Genomic DNA, 20428 nt, shown 5'->3' with positions numbered 1-20428 from the left:
AAGTGACCATAAGACACCTATGGATTTAGATCTAAGGTTATTCTAAAAAATACATTTCATTTATAATAACAATTAAACCTATTAATAAAATTAAAAGTAATATCTATCTTATTTTTCCTCGCCTCAATCCGAAATATTTGGGGTCGGCCACCCTTATCCTAAACTTCCACTTGACACGATCACCCACATCAGCCGTCCTCTTAACGCATTCAATTACATCCCTCGATCTCTTTTTTTGGTCTTCTTCTACCTCTTCTTCCTTCAACATTGATTTCTATAACTGTTCTTACAGCTTGCGATTTTTCTCCTCATAACATGACCAAACCATTTAAGTCCATTTTCTTTCATCTTATCAACAATTGAAGCTACACCTATACTTCCTCATATATGTTTGTTCCTTATCCTATCTTCTTTAGTCATTCCACTCATCCATCTAAACATTCTCATCTCTGCTACACTAATTTTCTGCTCTATTTTCTTATTAACTGCCCAACACTCTGAACAGACTTATAGAATTTACCTCTCATTCATTGGAATTATTTTATCGCATAAAACCAGGTGTCAGGTAGTGCTTTTATACTCTCAGATAAATACAATACAGTTGTTATAATATAGATGTTTCATAGTAGTCATTTAACGCTAAACACTGACAACTCTGTGTACTTTTAAAATAATATCAACCTTTTTGTACACTGTAAAGTATACAAAACATTTACACACTTATTATACCTATTCATAATTTAAAGATCTTAATAATCTTTACTAAAGGAATAAAATTTCTAATTCTAATGAAATAAATAACACATCTGTAAATAGTAAATTAATGAAAATATATTTTATCTAAAAATAATGTTCATAAAAAATTTGTTATTTTTTTTACAACAACAAACGAACCGCTTTCATCTTAAAGCTTTAACGATACAAATAGGTTTCTTTTTGTAAGGATCTAAGTAGAAAAAATATATATTTTTTTGATTATTGGTTATACTTAATTGATACTTACAATATCGTCCATCTATCAGGAACATTTTTTTATTCATTGCCTTTTCATAGAGCCCCTTTATTTCTATTTTATTTATTAATGTGTCTAAATTATGAATAATTCATAAAAAATATTATTTTTTTAATATCTGTGTTCGTTATTTTATATGTTATACTTACTAGAAACCATTTCTTCTAAGGAAGATGCTTCGTATTCAGTGTAATACTCTTGATCATCTTCAGCTAAAGTAGAATAAAATATATATATATATTATATAATATTTATATATATATTTTTCGTACAAAAATAAGAGTTTTTTTCTGTATTATAATTAAGTAAAACAAAGTACTTTCAAGTAGGTTTAGTTTTAATGTTTTTCAATATAAACAGGAACTCTTTGTTCGTCATCCCCATAGTTGTATATTACATACATCAATTAAACACGTATGTAACAGGGTACAAAACGTTGAACCGGTTATATAGTAAAGAATAAAAAGCGTAGGCGCGAAAAACGATCATATTTTCTCTTAAAATGCATACGACAGTGATCATTACTTTACAATGACATCTTTGATTTTGGAAATATGCTTACCTAAGCGTTTGGTAAACGATGATAGCAATTGTTCTCATAAATATATTTATCATAATCTCAATTTAGAGTTTAATTTTAGCACCACATTTGGCTACACCTTTTCCCAACCCGATCGTTTAACAATATATGCGATTTAGCAATGGGTCAGTGGAGTAAGCTTTTGCGTATGTAGGTGCATCACATCAAACACGCGAACTAAACGCGTACTATACGCACGTTCAAGGATTAACGCGTACCTACCCTGGAAAATAAATTTTTATTTTTCTGCATAATAATCGATTTATCACATACAGTCTATAGGCGTGATGCAAGTTGTGTCAGTTTACAAAGGATTTACCTAGAGTAGTCCTCACGACTAGTTATTGACGAGTGTATAATTTTTTGGAGAAAAGCTCGTATTCCTACTCATTATCTCTCTGATTGCGTAGAAAAATGAAAAACTTACATGAAGACTGTAAGAAATTGAAAAAAAAAAACAAATTTAGAAAAACTGATGTGCAAAGGAGACATGAAAAAAATTTGAAGACCAATTAGATAATCTATTTGACATAGTTCATGCCTACTTATGTAAAATTGTTAAAATTGAAGAAGATTTTTAATTTTTATTAAAACAACAAGAAAAAGGTTGTCCTGGTTGTATGCTCGGGACAATAATATATTTTTCAACAAAAACATATAAATATATGTTTTTAGATAAAGTCCCATCGTTATCTTATCTTCGTTCTAATGATGAGGCAATAGGTTTCCACCCCCGTATATGCTATAAGGACTGTAATTATTTAGTGTTAGAGTTTAAAAAATGCTGTAAGAGTGGTTTATATTTATAGCACATATTTCAATGTCAATAAAACATTTTTTATAAAAGAATGAAAAGAATTATTTGAGGAATCGGTCAAAAAATTTATTGTTGTATAGTTAAAGGAAACCACCGGTTTCTTGGTAAATCTATTCGTCCTTGATGATCACTATGATTTACGATGCTCTGGATAACTTATAAAAGCCACAGATATAGATAATAATATATATCTAATAAATATATATAATTTATAGCTGTGATAAAAGCTTAAACTAAACTCAACTTGTATGATAACATATATCACTTTAGGTATAGAGCCTTTAGCAAATGTCCCAAACACCAGTCACACTGGCATTATTGACGTTTTTGCACAATGAATTAACATTTTTCATCGGGAATACAATGAACCATCATTAGTTGGAATGATTCCAGCTATAATTATTATAAAGCGATTTAGGATTTACCTCATTAGTGTTTCGATAAACATTTATCTACAGTTAAAATATGCATTCGCTAATATTTAAACCATGGTTGAAACACTCCATAATTAGATAACCGAAGTTGATATCTTCCAATCAGTATTCATCCTAATGCTATTTGTACAAGCTGATAAAAGAAATCGACTCGTAATATTCATTTATCGTCAAATCAACTTTCTCAATCGTTTTAAATCAACGTTATTCCGTATACTCATGTAAGTAAACTTTAAATCAATCCAAAATTTTGTTTATATTCTTTTACTATCCATCATTGCATGAACTTTTGTTATAATTAAATACTTTTATATTTTTTGTTGCGAGTCATTTATCTATTATTTAATAGAACTAACGTTTAATTTTAGAATGGCAGGACACGAAGGAGATCCCGCTGAAATTGCAAAATTAACTGGACTGTCCAAATATTTCAATTCAATCACTACCAGGGGACGTGTTAATGTAAACATTAATTTTAAATATCATATAATTAAGACTCAATGACAATTCAAGGTCAATTATATTGTGGTCTGATTTAGTAATTAACATCTTTTATTTTACAAAAATTTGGTTTAGATTATCGCGAAATTCAAAAGTTTATTAGTTTACATTGTAAATTATAACTACAAAAACTCTTAGTTCATCACAAGAGAAGATTAGTTAAAAGTTTAATAATACTTTTGATACTTCACACTCATTCTTCTTCTTCACCTTAATCCCAACTACTTGGAGTCAGCTATCCTTATCCTAAACTCCTACATCATCTATGCTCACATCAGCCGTCCTCTTAACGCATTTAATTACATCCCTCCATCTCTTTTTTAGTCTTCCTCTACCTTTTCTTCCTTCAACATTAATTTCTATAATTGTTCTTACCGCTTCCGTTATACCCATTAGTTATGAAAACCTATATCTATATGATTATTAAAATTTTAGATATATATTTTCCATTTTTCTCACACTTAACTAATTATCATGATATATATATATGAAAAATTTTGTCTTAATTAACTTAAGATTTTTTTATCTTATTTATCTAATTTTTTTTAGATCGTAGCTGCTACCTATGGAAGTATTGCAGTTGGATATTTATTGTATAAAATGGGTGGTTCAAAGGATGCCAAACCACCAAAATCTTCTTAAATGATTATTTATATGTATAGTTATAAATTAGTTTTTAAGATACGTGTTATAAATATTACCTAAAAATTGGTTTCAAAATTTTATTGTTTATAGTCCAATATTAAATGAAATGCTGATATTCATACACAATGCTTAACACATGTTTTTACTATGTGTATTTTATTCCAAGCAATTTATATTCAATAATAATGTAAAATAAAAAAATATAAAAATAATATTAGCGTTCTTCCATCTGCTTATCTCTAGCTATAACATGATCTTCAAACTTAACCATATATGTTGTACCTTTGTGCCAATGTGCTGTCACTTTAGCATTCTAAAAATACAAAAGTGATATAAATGAACAAAAAATATTTGTATATGTTAAATACAATAATATATATTAAAATTTTTTATTACTTTATATAACTTAAAATAGTATAGTAAATTTACAACATGAATAAGAATGTGTGGGTAGATAAAATAAGTTTGGATTTCTACATTGATTTATCAGTATTTAAAAAATAACTAGGAATACCTAATTAAGATGAACTAATGATTTTTCATTTTTAGTGAAATATTATAGGGCATTAGTTTAATGCCCTATAATAAATAATATATCACAAGCTAAGGAGATTAAAAAAATTAAAGGAAATATGTAGGACCAGATTAATAAGTATTAAGTTAAGGAGTAGAAGATCCAAGAGGACTACTTTGAATTAATATCTGCCCAGGTAAAGAAATGATATGTAAAAAAAAAGTGTCATTTGTTTATTTTATGTTAATTTTACTCATAAAACTGAAGACAAGTCCCTTTAGTTAAAATCTAGAGTTGTGTAGTTGGTCGTATATAATAAATGCAAATTTGAAAATTAATCAAAAATGACTTATAAATTATATTAATTCTAAAAACATAGAATTTTTATGAATCATTTTGTACAACTTCCATCAAAATTTTTGTATTTAATAAAAATTAAGAAAATTTTATAATTTTTTTTATTTTGAATTGTTAGATCAAATTGGTTAAAATATGTTGACTTTATTTTTCAAGTATTTTGAGAGAAATGGTAAAAACAAAAATATTGAATTTAATCTGCATTATTTAATACTCACAAAGCCAGATGAATTTAAAATCCCTTCAATTATTCCACCAATAAATATAGCACAATTTAGATTTCCTTTATCTTTAGGGACAGATATATACTTGTTTACTAAAGGTTCTTTTTCAATTATATAATATGTAGAATCATCTTCATTAGAGTGTTCCAATTTGTCAGCTTCACGACCAAAGAAACTCTACAATTTTAAATGAATAATACTTATAATAATTTTTAGAAAAAATGCTTACTTTCCAAAATGTAGACTTGATGAGAAGCAACATGTTTAGTAATTTAATCTCTCGTTTACTATTTTTTTCCCGTAAAAAATGTAAGTCAATTAATTTAGTCCCTATTTCTTGTCCTAAATCTGATAACCTATTAACATATATATAGAAATATAAATTCATAAATGGACAAATATAAAGCTCCTACCTATTCTGAAGCTCAGTTACAGTATGTGCTTTTCCTTGACTATATTGAACTAGTTCCGAAAACAGTAGAGCAAAACAATTCATATTAATTTCACCTTTGCCTTTACTAATAGATTTATCTAATATACTAGTTTTTTGTCGCATATTAGAAATTTGAATTGTATTCATTTTTTAATAAACTGAGATAGTTTTAATTATTAACTAATTTTATTTTTGATAAATTATAAAATTAAACAATTTAAAACATTCATTTACTTAAATTGACAACATTATTTTGTTTAAATAAAAAATTTAATCTATTTTATAAAAAATTTGTATGACTAGTAACAAAGAGAAATTATAAACTTTTACAATTTAATTATACTAACTGTAAAATATTATATAATCTTAAAAGGACTCCACTCGAAAAATCGTACTTATATGTTTCTGAACAGGAAAATTCCAGTGCGTTCCATCAAGTACAGTGTACAGTATTTAGTTTATCACACATAACTGATAACGATTGATAGTCGTAAATCCACATAATTAATTTAAATATATTGTTACGAACCCCAATAAAAAAAACTTTCATATAAAACCAAGTTTCAACATTCTCTCTCTCAAAAAAAATCCGCCTATCAAATGATTTTTGCATAGGAATGGATGAAAAACCTTTACGATAAAAATTATCATAGGGGCATAGCCTCTGACCTTTTTTATTTGTACTACTATGTCAAGATATAATTATGGACTATTAGATATTTCATATATAATCAAAAAAAATTGAGTCAAACAAGTTGATTATTAAAACTAAAAATATCCGTTGATCTAGAAACTTTGAAAAAGATTTTTCATAGAGGGTACAGCCAGAAAAATATCCAAAATTTTTATTTAGATCTTTTTTTTAACATTACTTTATTTTGGAATGGACCCTGTCACCCCTGGCTAAGCAACTACGTTAATCAGTGACTATGATTGAAGCCTTTAAAAAAATGAATTGTATTGTGAAATCAATATTTCAAAAACATTTTTTAATTTATGAAACTAAATAATTCTATGTTATATGTTAGTACCACAAACTATATGAAAATTAGTTTTTTCATTTAGTTTGTTACATGACAAAATATATCTATTTTGTCATGGTTTGTTAGTACCATAGTTAACTATTTTGTGACGTCCTGCGTATCATGTACGAATTTATTATAATATGCACAGATACCATAGGGATTGTCCTGTTGAATATCAATTGAAAAAAACGTTAAATAGAAGTAACAGATGTTAGTAAAATATGATAACGGAACGAAATGACCATGGGAAATACAACACATAAAAGATTACGGCTATTGGCGCGCAGCGACGCATATATGTTTACACTAAAACATAAACCTTTTGGACCTTCTATTAGCTTTGTGACATTAATTTTGGACATTTATATTTACGTAAACGTTTTTTTATCTCATGCTGTTTGCTGATTTATAATTTAAAATAATATAGATGACTATGTTTCAAAGTTTTTGTCTTTATTGTAACTCGTTCACCTTTATAAAGTTTATAGTGAATCTTTGTGAAAAATGGTAAAATGGTCAGATCAAGGTTTCTCGGCAAACCGCCCAAAACACGAACAAAAAGGGCTATGGTTCTTGCTGGGGTGTCCAAATTCGTCGATAATGATTTTAAAACTGCTCAACTGATATCATTATCTTTGGACGTGTTTCGAACAACATATGAAAGCAACTATGAAGAGGTAGTAAATTAAGTAATTTTATATGTAATTTCAAAATTATAGTTATGTATTATGTCTTCTATTTTATAGAAATCACAAGAGTTTAAAGGTTTTAACGATTGTAGTGAAGCTGCTCATAATTTAGAGGAAAAAAAAAAGGAAATGAAAGAAATATGTCGTCAAAGAGGTATTCCTTATGAAGAATCACACCAAAAATTTTCTAATATTTTAGTAAGAATGAAGTACAAAGTTAAAAACTATAAAATCCATGATAATATTTTTTCATAAAATATAATCAAATTTCATATTATTTAAGGAATTTAAATTTTTCTTTATTTTAGCAAAATCCTAATTTTTCAAGCAGTATGACATGTCATAATTTAAAAAATTCTCAAGTGAATTTACCACAATCATTAAATAAATCAATAAGTTTGGATTCTGTAGAAGTTATTTACTTAGATGATGATCTTAATTATACATATGCAAAATCGTGCAAAGGAGGTATTGTAATGAATTGTTTTGCTTGAAATTTCCTATTAAAAGTTCTTAACATACATCTCTTAATAAATACGTTAAAATTTTTAGATCATTTTCTGTTAGTATGTAAGTAATAAAAATTATGTAAAGTAATGTAATTAAAATTGAATCTATAAACATCTAGAAATGTATCAATTTTAAATAATCTTATATACATTATATCAAACATATTTATAGCAAGATAGGTTACAGTTTATAATTTATAACTTTTCTTTTTCTGCAATATATATTAAACAGTCTTGTAGAAATATAATTGATTTTACTTTTGAAAGAAAATTCAACCAAAAAAATATGTGTAACTTTATATTAAAATCTTAATTTAATAATATTTGAAATAATTATGCTTATATTAATTTTTTAGGTCCTTTAAAATCAAACCTTTCAAGTGGTGAAGTACAATGTGGTATTTGTGGTATTATTCGTTTTTACAAGATAATAGCCAAAACAAAGAAATATGGAGCTTACAGTTGTGATTCATGTCGAAAATTTATGATAAGATCCATTGAAAATACTAAATTAATTTATCGATGCAATAATGAAAAAGGTAAAATAAATTTTTTCATTTAAAACAGTTTTTGTTTATTTTGTTCATCAGTGGTATATAAATGCTTATATAATGTATTTGTTCCTGCTGCTCTTTAAAAGTTGGCGACAGTTGTATTAATAAATCAAGAATTTAAAGATTTATTGGTAAACCTATAATTGATATCTTAATAACAAAATACAATATAAAAGCAACTAATCGATACTTTTTGTATACATAAGAATACACAACATACATTAGCTTAAATAAGCGGTTAAGCAATTGTAGAAGTAATCATAAATATCTGTGTAATAACAAAACCAAAATCCACATAAATGATCATTTAACTTGTATGGATGTTATCCAAACTAATAACATTTACTCAAACCAATCATAATAAGCTATGTTATCAAACGGGATAAGGGTTTGCCAACAGATTTAGGGTAACATCTAAACAATGAGTATTTCAAAATTAGTTTCAATTCATTCTTTAAAAAAGTTTGATTAGTGATAGTTTACCTTTGGTTTACTGAATTATAGTACATTTTTTGTTATATAACTAACTGCAATTAAGTTCTTTAAATTTATTTTTTAGGTATAATTAATTAATTAGTAATATTTTTCTAGGTGTTGGTCAATGTAATATTCCAACTGGGTTAAAATCTAAGAATAAAATATCACGAGTTTTATCAATTGATGCTCGTTGTAAAGCATGTTGGCTTCAAATGTGTTTAAAAAGACTTAAGTTACCAGAAACTATCATTGAACGACTGATTGATAAACTTCCTAGAGAAATAGTGGCAATTGTGTCATGGGCCTTAAAGAAACCTGATCCTTGGACTATAAATATAGATGATAATTTAAGAAAAAAAATCATTCATGATTATAATCTCCATAGAGAAATTATTAATGCTATCCATGGTATTAAATTTATATGAAGTATTTTAAGTAAATTTTTCTTAAGTCTATTTTAATTTTTCAGATGATAGTGATGATAATTTGGATGAAGTTAATAATTGTGACAGTGATAATATTGATAGTTCTTCAATAAAATCTAATTCTGATAGTGAGTACATCACTAAAAGGAAATGTACTAAAAATATATCCAAAGTAGAAAAAATTAAAATTATTAAAAAAAAAATTAAAAGACATAAAAAAATAAAACTATCAAGAGATATCCAGTCTAATGATGTTAAAAAAATTGTATTATCGCGTTCAACTAGCATGTCATCAAATTCAACTAATGGTATGAGCAAATTTAATTTTAAGTTTCTAAGAAGTAAAATTTTGTTAAAATTACCTAATTTTTTCATATATTTCATTTAAATAGTAAGTTACTACTGCATCATAACTATTCACACAAGAACTTTAGAATAATATTGAGTCTTGAAAATGAAGTTCCCCTGATATTCATAACTTTAATGGACTAGATGATATTAACTATCTAAATATATAATTTTTTTTTAAATAAAAAAAGTAAAGAGTAGAGTAGAGTTTCTCTTTATTTTTCTCAAAGTAAAGAGAAAAAATTATTTTGTAATACAAAATTTTACTAAAAGTATAATAAAAAAAAAAAAAGTAATATTTTTGTTTAAGTTGCAACAGTATGTATTTCAAAAAAACATTAAACCAATTTACAAAGAAAAATTTAAGTAAAATTGTTTAGCTTCGATTCGAAGCTTAGAAGTTATTGGTTTTATTATGATGTGTTTTTTTTTTTTTTTTTTTTTTACCACTTTTTCTCAGCTCTCACTTAACCGATTTACCGATATACATCTTTCATTCGACATACTTATTTTTTTAATTAGACCATTTCCCTATATAAGGGGAGGGTTCAAATCTGAATAATGCATATAGAAAGTAGAACTCTTTCAACTTAACTTTTGAAATTATTCCGGAAAGTCTGACACTTTTATAGATATCTTAAATTAAAGCTAATGTAATGTTTTTTATAATGGAAAAAAAAATTTTAGACTTTATTTAGTCTTCACAGTGAAAACAGACATCAAAGTTAATAAAAAAAATACAATTTTTGTAAAAAAATTCTTTTTTATATTTTTAACTTTATAATGCTATAACTTCTTGAAAAATTAATGGATCAATATATATATTTTTTTTAGATGCATGATGTCTTTACCTATCATTTGGTATATTTTTTTTATAAATCTGCCCCTTTACCTGCCTAGGAGGGTTCTAAATGACAGCTTTTTCACAAAAAATTTAATTTTGAAAGTGTTTTGGAAAGTCTGACACTTTTATATATATCTTAAATTAAAGCTAATGTAATGTTTTTTATTATGGAAAAAAAAAATTTCAGACTTTAATTTGTCTTCACGGTGAAAATGGCTACCAAATGCTATATTTGTGTGAAAATTCTCGATTATATATTTTTTACTTTAAAATGCTATAACTTCTTAAAAAATGTATGGATCAACACAATTTTTTTATGAGAAATAATATTTATATCCCTTTTTCATTTGACATACTTTATCTTAATTAGGATATAAATAAAGAAATAGCAGATCATGTAGCATTAGGTATAATCCATCAATTTTTTAAAATTAAACACTATCTAAAGATTTGCATCAAAGTGTTTTTTATGATAGTGATTTGAATTACTGTTAGATATCATTATACTTGATCCAACTATGCCATATCACTTCTATGCCGCAACCCCCCTGTGCTGGGTTTTTTAATTTTATGTTTCACTTTTGAACTAAACCGAATACTTCAAGCTTGGTTTATTTAGTTTTGAATATCACTACTAATATTATATGAAAATTCATTATGTGTAATGTTTTTAATAGTTCATTATTCATATAAAGTTTAAACCAATAGAGTCAAGTCAATGCAGAAAGATACAAAAATACAAATATTATTAGAATAATAACTTATTTTTCTATATTTATTAGAAGTAGAAATTTAAAGTTTAGTTTATAACCTAATATTGTATTGTATTACATTTACATTTTATAAATTGTTACAGAAACAAAAACTATTACTGTTAAAGGACCCAGAATTAAACATGTTTGTCGTAGTGCAGAATTAGCTTTAAAGCAAGCACCAGCAGTTTTTAGCAATATGTCCGAACTAGTAGATGATTTTAATGAGTTTAGAAGTATTATATAATATTTATTTTTTGTATTATTTCAAAATCTATAATTAATCTTTGAATGATTTATTGCATTTTATAGATCCATCTATAGACTCCCTTTCTAACCAACAAAATGAAGTTAATGGTGATTATTTGACTAAAGATATAAGGTAGGAGTTAAAGTTTTTAATCAATAAAAATAAATTTAAATTTTTTTTATAATTTCAATTTTAGAAATGAAAAATTGTCAGCTATACCAAATAACATTAAATGTTCAATAACTGGTGATATTTATCAAGACACTTATTCCTCTTTTCATGTGAATGTGAGTATAATTAGAAAGATTTAAATTTTAATTTGAATGCCTTTTAAATTAACAAAGAACATATTATTGTATAATGTAAAAATTTAATTAATCCTGCAGAGAACTCTTCAAGATTTAATGATGCAAGATCAATCAAATGCTAATAATGATAATAATGAAGATAATAAAGCTATTGACTTAAATTTTAGAGAAAGTTATGATCCTGATCGTATTGCTGAAAATGGATTTGCAGTTGTTAGTACAGAACCATTATCAGTCCCACGACTTGCTATTTGTTATCTTTGTGGTAGTGCTGGAATGGAAAAAGTATATATAATAAAATAGTTCATATATTTGTACATGTTTACAAAGTGTCTCAGATCTAACTGATAACACATATATTTTAATTCAATTAACATTTTGTTAATATTTTTTTTTTTTATTAACTATTGTCATCTTCAACTAAATTTAAAGTATATTTTTGATTATTATCTCCAACAACAAAAGTTGAAATTTTATTTTTCTTCAAAATTTCAAAATAGCTATTATTTAGTCTTATTCTTACAAAAAACTTGTTTACATTCTATAAACACAATATACAAAATGTTCAGTAAGTAAGGAGACATATCAATTGTTATAAACAATAAGAACAAAAGAAACCTGTTTTCTTACTTACTGAACACCCTATATATTAAAATGTTAACAACTTAGTAAGTTAAAAATTATATTACATTTTTTTTTCCTTATTAGACATAAATAATTAAAAGTTTACTCTAAATGTATCTAAAAAGAAAAGAATAATTTAAAAAAAAATGTTTTGATAAAATGATAATTTGAACAATAGTTATGAGCAGTTAGTTCAGTTACTCAGCTAGTTCTGAGATATCTGTATGTTCAAATACAAAAATTAAATATTTTTTTTAGCTAATCCATTGTGTTACCTGCTGCGAACCTTATCATAAATTTTGTGTAGATGGAGTTGGAATTGGAATATCTTCACATGAAAGTGAATGGTCTAAAATTAGTTGGACGTGTCCTAAATGCAAGGTAATACAAGAATGCTTTATTACAGTAAAGTTTAAGTATGTACTACAGGAATCTTTTTAAAGTTCCTAGTCAGGGCTGTGAATTATATACTTTAATAAATTTTATTTGAAGCACTTTGAAGGGTCTTGATTTTGTATAACTAGAATTATGCTGTAATGCAGAAATGCTTTATAAATTAGATTATTATGTGTTATGGGTAATTTAACAAAAATTTTCTATTTTCTATTTAATCTATTAAGTCAAAAAAATTTTCCTAGTTATATAATACATACTAAGATTTAAACCAATTTTTTAGATTACACTTTATTCTGAATTTCTATATAGATTATATTTATATTTAATTTTTTCTAACACCATGGATAGTTTTATGATTTTTCATACATTTAATATTCAATAGTAATAATTACAAATATTACAAATATTGTAATATTTATATTTGTTAGAAAATTAAAACAAATTACAAAGGTAACAATATTTTACTTATAGCTTGTAATAACATTTTAATTGTTTTTATGTATTCTTAAAGTATTTAATTATTTATTTAATTTATCAGTTATGCAAACAATGTAATAGTAGAGGCAAAACAAGACCAAAGTTAACTTGTCAAAGATGTAAAGATTCTTATCATGATTACTGTTTAACAGATAAATTAACTTATGACCGAAATAGACCTTGGGTAAGTTATTAAGTACTATATTTATAAGTGATATATTTCAAATAAATTATATTCATGTGTTTTAAAGGCATGTCCACCTTGTAGAACTTGTAAAAGTTGTCATCTACCCAAAGTTGATTACTTTGTTGGTAACTTAGCACTCTGTACTGAATGTTATCAATTAAGACAACATGGTAACTACTGTCCTTTATGTCAACAGTGTTATGATTCTGATGATTATGATTCAAAAGTAATAAAATAAATAAGTGTTTTTAACATTCAATGTCTATTATTTTAATAATTTATTTATAGATGATGGAGTGTGCTACTTGCAAACATTGGGTTCATTCTAAATGTGAAGGTTTATCAAATGAAAAATATGAAGTTTTGAGTGTTTTACCTGATAGTGTTGAATACATTTGCAAGTAAGCATTGAAATATTTTGTTGTACTAAAAAAATAATTACTATTATTAGCTGAGAAGTTATTTTTTAATTAATATTGTTTAATTTATTACTATTACATTTTATATTTATATAGTGAAATTACTATATATCTGATACTTAGGGATAATTTAAAAATGTACTGCTATCAGGAATAGCCCTTAATATTTAATTATATAACTAAACATACAACAAAACTTTAATTTTTATTATTTAAATTAAAATTTATGATTTTAACATCTAAAAGTTAGATTTATATATAAAACAATGTAATGTTCCTATGAATTAAAAATATTTATAAATAACTTATAAAATAAATAAATAGTTACAAAATTACTAATTAACTTGTTATTTAATAATAATTAAAAAATTAATTTAACATTTTATTAGTTGTTCAATTACTTGATTCCATAAAACTTATTTTGATAATAAAATTGTTTATTTTTAGGAATTGTACTACTAACAGTACTATACCGTGGCGATCATATGTTGATGAAGCCTTTAAAAGTGGTTTTAAATCTATACTTTTGTCACTAGGAAAAAATAAAAAAACTTGTGATTTGATTAAGTGGAGCCCACAAAAACAATCACCTGGATGTGTTTGTAAAAAAACATATATTCCACCATTTCCATCATTTGATAAAGTTACTTTGAATGATTTACCAAAAAATCAAATAGAAGAACCTCCTAAACAATGTGTTTGTCATGGTTTGGAAGGTTGGTCTAAAGGCACTCCAACATTAGTATCAATAAAACAAAAAGTTAATAATAATGAGTATGAATCATTGTATCAATTCAATAAAGATATGTTAAATACTATAAATAAGTTTAATGCACCAGAACTTAAAGAAGAATATACTAAAATCATTTCTACAGTTTTTCCTTGGTTTAATGGTGATTTCCTAAATAGTTCACCATGCAAAAATGTTTACTCTCCATCGACATCAACAATTATAAGCCCGCCAAAATTTATTCCTAAAATGTCATTTAACTTGCTTAATTCTGATATAAAAGCTTTGCAAGATATGATGGGCAATGATGAAAATAGTTATTATATTAGTCCAAAAATACAAGACAAAAGAGAATGCCAGTTTTGTAAAAAAGTGGGAGAAGGATTATCAGTTCGAGAAGGTAGACTTTTATATTGTGGCGACAATATATGGGCTCATGCCAACTGTGCATTATGGTCATCAGAAGTTTTTGAAGAGATTGATGGTTCTCTTCAAAATGTCCAATTAGCCTTATCCAGAAGTAAATTAGTTCGTTGTGTAGTATGTAATGAAAAAGGGGCTAGTATAGGATGTTGTTACCGAAATTGTGTGAAAACGTATCACTTTCAATGTGCAAGAAAACTATTTTGTTTGTTCAATGAAAATAAAACTGTTTATTGTAATAATCACGCTTCTAATGTTCGAAGTAGTGTTAAAGATTTTACTTTAGATAGATTAATATATATAGAACAAGAAGATATAAAACGAAAAAAAAAAGGAAGTTCAGATGTTTATATTCTAATTGGCTCATTGTATATCAGTTGCATTGGACATTTGCATCCAATATTATCAGATACTATTGAGTCTATAATTCCTATAGATTTTAAAGCAAAAAGATATTATTGGTCTACAAAAGAGCCATGGAAACTAATTCAATATGATTGGACTACTAAGGTTGAAAATATAGTTAAAAAATTAAAGCATGATGAATTAAATTACACTATTGATCATAATCAAGATAATATAATCAGTATAGAAAAAACAATAAAAAAAGACATTGATTACAATTTATATAAACCTATGCAGTTAAATAATTTAGATGAATGTTATGAAACCTTAAAAAAGATATGCCCTATTGATTATAGTACTACCAAACGTTTAAAAATTGAAAATTTCGATAAATATAATTATTCTAATTATGAAACTAACTCTGAATTTAAATCCACAATTGATGAAACATGTAAAATGGAAAAATTTTCGAATATTAATGGTTTCGAAAGTAAACCTATACCACAAATAGATGGGTTGTATGATTCTAGTGATTGTGAATCAGAATTTGAATTGTGTAATATAAAAAAAAATTCTGATGTTATTGATGATTGTACAAATGATCAACCTGTCAAATGTGAGAGATGTCACCGAACATATAGGACTAGTTTGAGCTTTGAACGTCATCTTATAAGTTGCAATTTTGACTATGGACTTGGAAGTGATAGTGATTCAAGCGAGGATGAAAAATCTGATATTAAAGTTGAAATTAATCAATTTGAAGTTGAAAACAAAATCTTATATGCTGAACCTATAAAAGAAGAATCTAATTTAGTACATCAACAAAATTACATCCCTATCACACAAATTCCATCACAGCAACAACCACTTACACATTCACCCACTCTTATTATTCAACCAATCTCGTCATATGTTCAAACTCCAGCAACTGATGTTCAATATATAACAATAAATAATACTCAACCTCAGTCAGTGATGCCATGCTTTCAATATCAGACACCACCTACAGTTATTGTTCAACCATCTGTTGTCGATCCTACAACTGTTTTACTTAACAATCCTCCAGTTGATATGTTCATGTCCCAAAGTAATAACTTATTATTTAGCTCTCAACCTATGATTGTAGGATTAGACCAAACATACACTATGGCTTCAGGTTATACTTTTACACAATCACCACAAATTTATCAATCACCAAAACCTGTAGAAGTTAATACCACACATGTGTCAAATCAGATTTATATACTGAATTCTGAACCCACCTCAGTATCAAATGAATGGTCTTATAGCATTACATCTGACATTAAAACTGAGCATAAAGTAGTTTGTACAACTCAACCTAAAGTCTATTCAAATCGAAAACTAAAGCCAACTGAATGTTATGACTCCAAAGAAAATATTCCCAATAGACTTGTTCAATCTGTAGAAAACCAAGTATATGGGGTTATGAATATAATAAATAATATTAACCCTGAACCATGGAAAAAACAAACTATGAGAACTTATCCTCCTAAAAGAAATGAGTTTAAAATATGTTCTTCTAAAACTGTAGAGAAAAAAAAAATTCTTCCAAAAACTAATGGTTTTTATTTAAATAAGTCTACAACTGCAATAAATGCAACATCTGTACCAACCAAAATTGATAATATTTCTGATATTGAACATAATATTGTATCGACAAAACCGCATAAGGTTTTTCAACATTCTGATGTAATAATAACAAATTCTTTTACTAAAATTGAAAATAAATCAATTCCTATTACCAACACTGTAAAAATATTACCTGAGAGAAACTTGGAAGAAGTAATTTCACCTAGCTGTAAGATGAATGAAGAAATTGTTTTTACAGTAAAAGAAGAGAAAAAATTGCCTTTTAAAATAGAGAAATTAAAAGAAGAGTCTCTAAAAATAATCCAAAATTGTTTAACATCTCAAATAGAAAAAGAAACATCACTTTCTGATTCGCCTCCTCTTAAAAAAGAAAAATTGTCATGTAATGAATTGACAATAACATCACTGAATAGTGAATCACAATTATCCCTAGTAATTCATGAAAATTCATCACATTTATTCAGTAATGATAATAAACAAAAATCTTTATCTGTTGAAATAGAGAAAAAGCCACATACTATAGCTAATGTTTATAGCACAAAGTTTATGTCAATTGATAGCGCAAAATCCTCATCTGCTAATAATTGCTTAATTAAAGAGTCACTAAGTTGTTTGACAACTGTAGAGAAATCTCTGAAAAAAGAACCAATTAACCTAGAAAATGTTTCTTCTAATTCTACCAAGGCAAAGGTAAAATTGTTAGAGCCAGTTTCTAATCCTTTTGAAAAATATTGTCTAAAACAATCTACTGAAGCATTAAAAAATAAATCCCTACCAAAAAAACAGTCTGGTCGTCAATGGTCAACTGTTATGTCAGAACGTGAACGTATAGTACCTCAACTTATGTTTGAAATGAGTTCTGCAGATGGTGTTTTTTGTAAAGATCGATCACTTGTAGAGATTTGGGCAAAATTGTTTGATGCAATTCAAGTATCAAGAAATGAACGTAAAATGCCATCGTTACCAAATAGTAATCCTTTCACAAGTGATATAACTGCTGCTATTCGCTCATTAGGACTCAGTAATAACTTTTTGAAGTATCTGTTAGAACAAATTTCTGATGCCAAAGAATTTGTAAAATATAAACCAACTTATCATAAAGGTGTAGATATTGTTGGCTCAACAGGTGAAAACTCTTCTGGATGTGCACGCACAGAAATAGTTATAAGAAAAAATAGATATGATATGTTTAGTTGGTTAGCATCAAGACATCGTAAACCTCCTAAACTCTTAGCTAATAATGAAGATTTTGGTGGTCGTAGAGCCAATTCATTACCTAATGAAATGAAGTATAGAAATATGAACAAGACTTTAACAACTACTGTTGGAGTATATCGATCTGATATACATGGTCGTGGATTATTTTGTTTAAGGGATATTGAACAAGGAGAATATGTCATTGAATACACAGGAGAAGTAAGTGTACAAGTTTTTAAATATATATCTTTAGTGAAAATGTTTTTTTTAATTGAATATTATTGTAGGTCATCAGATCTGAAGTGAGTGATGTTCGTGAAAGACTGTATAACAAAAAAGGAATAGATTGTTATATGTTTCGAATTGATCAAGATACTGTAATTGATGCGACAATGAATGGTAATTCATCAAGATTTATCAACCATTCCTGTGATGTAACTATCATTATTAGTATTTTTACTGTATTCTAAGATATACATCAAATAATATGTATTTTTTGTAACTAGCCTAATTGTCAGTCAAAAATTGAAACTATACATGGAAAAAAACATATTATGATATTAGCCAAAAGAAAAGTACTTCAAGGTGAAGAATTGACATACGATTATAAATTTCCATTAGAAGATGACAAGATAACATGCCATTGTCTTTCAAGAAAATGTCGTAAATATCTTAACTAAATTTTGGTTTTTTTTTTCTGTATTTAATATTTTCTGTTAGTTTTTGTATTAGAAACTTCTTATTTTTCCTTTCTGTTTATATTAAGTAAACATTTTATATTTAATTTATATATGTTGTAAAATATTTGACCAAATTAATTAATATACTTTGTACCAGTTTTATTTTATTTTAATATTTTACATTGTGACATTTCATTGTCAGCGATATTTATTATTATTTATTTTTGCTAAAATTGTAAACTAAATATACTGGTGTTATGATATTTCATACTCTGTTATACATAAAATGTATAAGTTCGAAATAAGTATAAATTGTTATCATTTAAAAATATCTAAAAAAAACATAATGAAACAATTGTTTATTTTATTTACTTAACTTCCTTTTTCATTTTTGTTAATTTCAAATTTATAATTAATATATTTTAGATAGTGAAGAACCATTAATATTAGTTAATTTTATCTTGCTATTTGTAAAAAATTTATATATATATATATATATTTATAGATGTATATTTTACTTAAATTGTATTTTTCTGCGATGTAAATTACTGTTAGATGTATATTATGATTTATAATATGCTTGTAAACTACCTCATAAATTTATTTAATGATATCCTTAAAATTTCTGTAAAATACTTAGAACTTTACCATCACTTCTATAACTAATATGTGATAATTAAAATAAATTATTTTGATATTAAATAATTACATACCTTATTTTAGATTAGAAATTTTCATAAAAGTACCAGACCAATTAAATTATTATTAATTAAAGTACAAATGATGTATATACGGAATGATTTTTTTAATAAGACAGTTGTGTTAAAGAAATTCTTTATGGTATATTTTAATATTATTTATTATTTTACAATTCTCAATTTATCAATTATTATGTTTTTTTTTCAACCTTTATACCTTATAAAGGGTGTCAACTTCATTTATTTTAGTGACAATATATAATTTTATAAAATAAAAATTAAGAAATGACTGGTTGATAAAAATGTTTGACCTATTGTTTTGAGAGTTATTAATATGTTTAAATATAAAGTGACAGAGTAATATATAATGATAAAAATAACATAATACACATGTCATCTCCACTATATATTTAAACATATAAATAACTTCCGAAATAATAAATCAAGAACACATGAAACTAAAAAATACCAAAATGAAATTCTCTTAACATAATTATTATTTTAAAAGAAATTGAGTGGCTAATGTTAAAATAATCCCACTATATACAAATTTTTTAAATACATAAAAAAAATATTATATTAAATTTATTTAATGTGCATGGAAGGGTTTGTGTAATTAGCAACGAACCTTCATTGGACAGAAAAAAATTAAGTAAACTAATTTATAATTAGTATTTTATAATGCACAGCTTTAACATTAAATTTTGTTGACATAAAAGGTTAATTTTGAAGACATGGAGGGTGAAATTATATTAGAGTATAAATTTAACTCAAATTGATCTATTTTTTGGAACAGATCTAAGTTGGATTGCATATTTCATTTTTCGAAGCCTTCTATTATTTAAAAAATTAGTATCAATTAATTACACTTAGAAATTTGTTTTTAAAATTTTATAGTTACAAATTAATGAAAATTGTTAAACGAATTTTTGTTCAATAAATA

General features: G+C 25.6%; 3 protein-coding genes and 1 long non-coding RNA gene across 4 annotated transcripts; 2 read left to right on the top strand and 2 right to left on the bottom strand.

The window, feature by feature from the left end:
• Positions 1-893: 893 nt before the first annotated feature.
• On the bottom strand, positions 894-2920 carry LOC126903351 (uncharacterized). Its single transcript, XR_007703471.1, has 4 exons — positions 2835-2920; positions 1162-1224; positions 1004-1087; positions 894-946 (listed from the first exon to the last, which is right to left on the bottom strand). It is a non-coding gene; the product is annotated as an uncharacterized LOC126903351 (long non-coding RNA).
• Positions 2902-4203, top strand: LOC126903350 (ATP synthase membrane subunit K, mitochondrial-like). The gene is made up of 3 exons (XM_050681502.1): positions 2902-3064; positions 3212-3305; positions 3894-4203. Exons 1-3 carry the CDS (start codon positions 2961-2963, stop codon positions 3984-3986), a joined length of 291 nt encoding a protein of 96 aa, XP_050537459.1. The 5' UTR covers positions 2902-2960; the 3' UTR covers positions 3987-4203.
• LOC126903349 (trafficking protein particle complex subunit 5) lies at positions 4105-5833 on the bottom strand. The gene is made up of 4 exons (XM_050681500.1): positions 5498-5833; positions 5314-5440; positions 5079-5261; positions 4105-4302 (listed from the first exon to the last, which is right to left on the bottom strand). The coding sequence occupies exons 1-4, from the start codon at positions 5662-5664 to the stop codon at positions 4204-4206; spliced, it is 576 nt and encodes a 191-aa protein (XP_050537457.1). The 5' UTR covers positions 5665-5833; the 3' UTR covers positions 4105-4203.
• A 968-nt stretch (positions 5834-6801) lies between these two features.
• On the top strand, positions 6802-19070 carry LOC126903348 (histone-lysine N-methyltransferase trithorax). The gene is made up of 17 exons (XM_050681499.1): positions 6802-7219; positions 7289-7429; positions 7540-7699; positions 8097-8279; positions 8886-9179; positions 9241-9504; positions 11245-11376; positions 11453-11522; positions 11587-11677; positions 11777-11983; positions 12581-12703; positions 13257-13379; positions 13447-13608; positions 13671-13783; positions 14249-18326; positions 18395-18541; positions 18614-19070. The coding sequence occupies exons 1-17, from the start codon at positions 7055-7057 to the stop codon at positions 18785-18787; spliced, it is 6627 nt and encodes a 2208-aa protein (XP_050537456.1). The 5' UTR covers positions 6802-7054; the 3' UTR covers positions 18788-19070.
• Positions 19071-20428: the final 1358 nt, after the last annotated feature.

This window comes from Daktulosphaira vitifoliae, unplaced genomic scaffold, assembly GCF_025091365.1.
Source record: "Daktulosphaira vitifoliae isolate Bord-2020 unplaced genomic scaffold, ASM2509136v1 Scaffold_3, whole genome shotgun sequence".
NCBI lineage: Eukaryota > Metazoa > Arthropoda > Insecta > Hemiptera > Phylloxeridae > Daktulosphaira > Daktulosphaira vitifoliae.
This window is presented reverse-complemented; position numbering and strand designations above follow the sequence as displayed.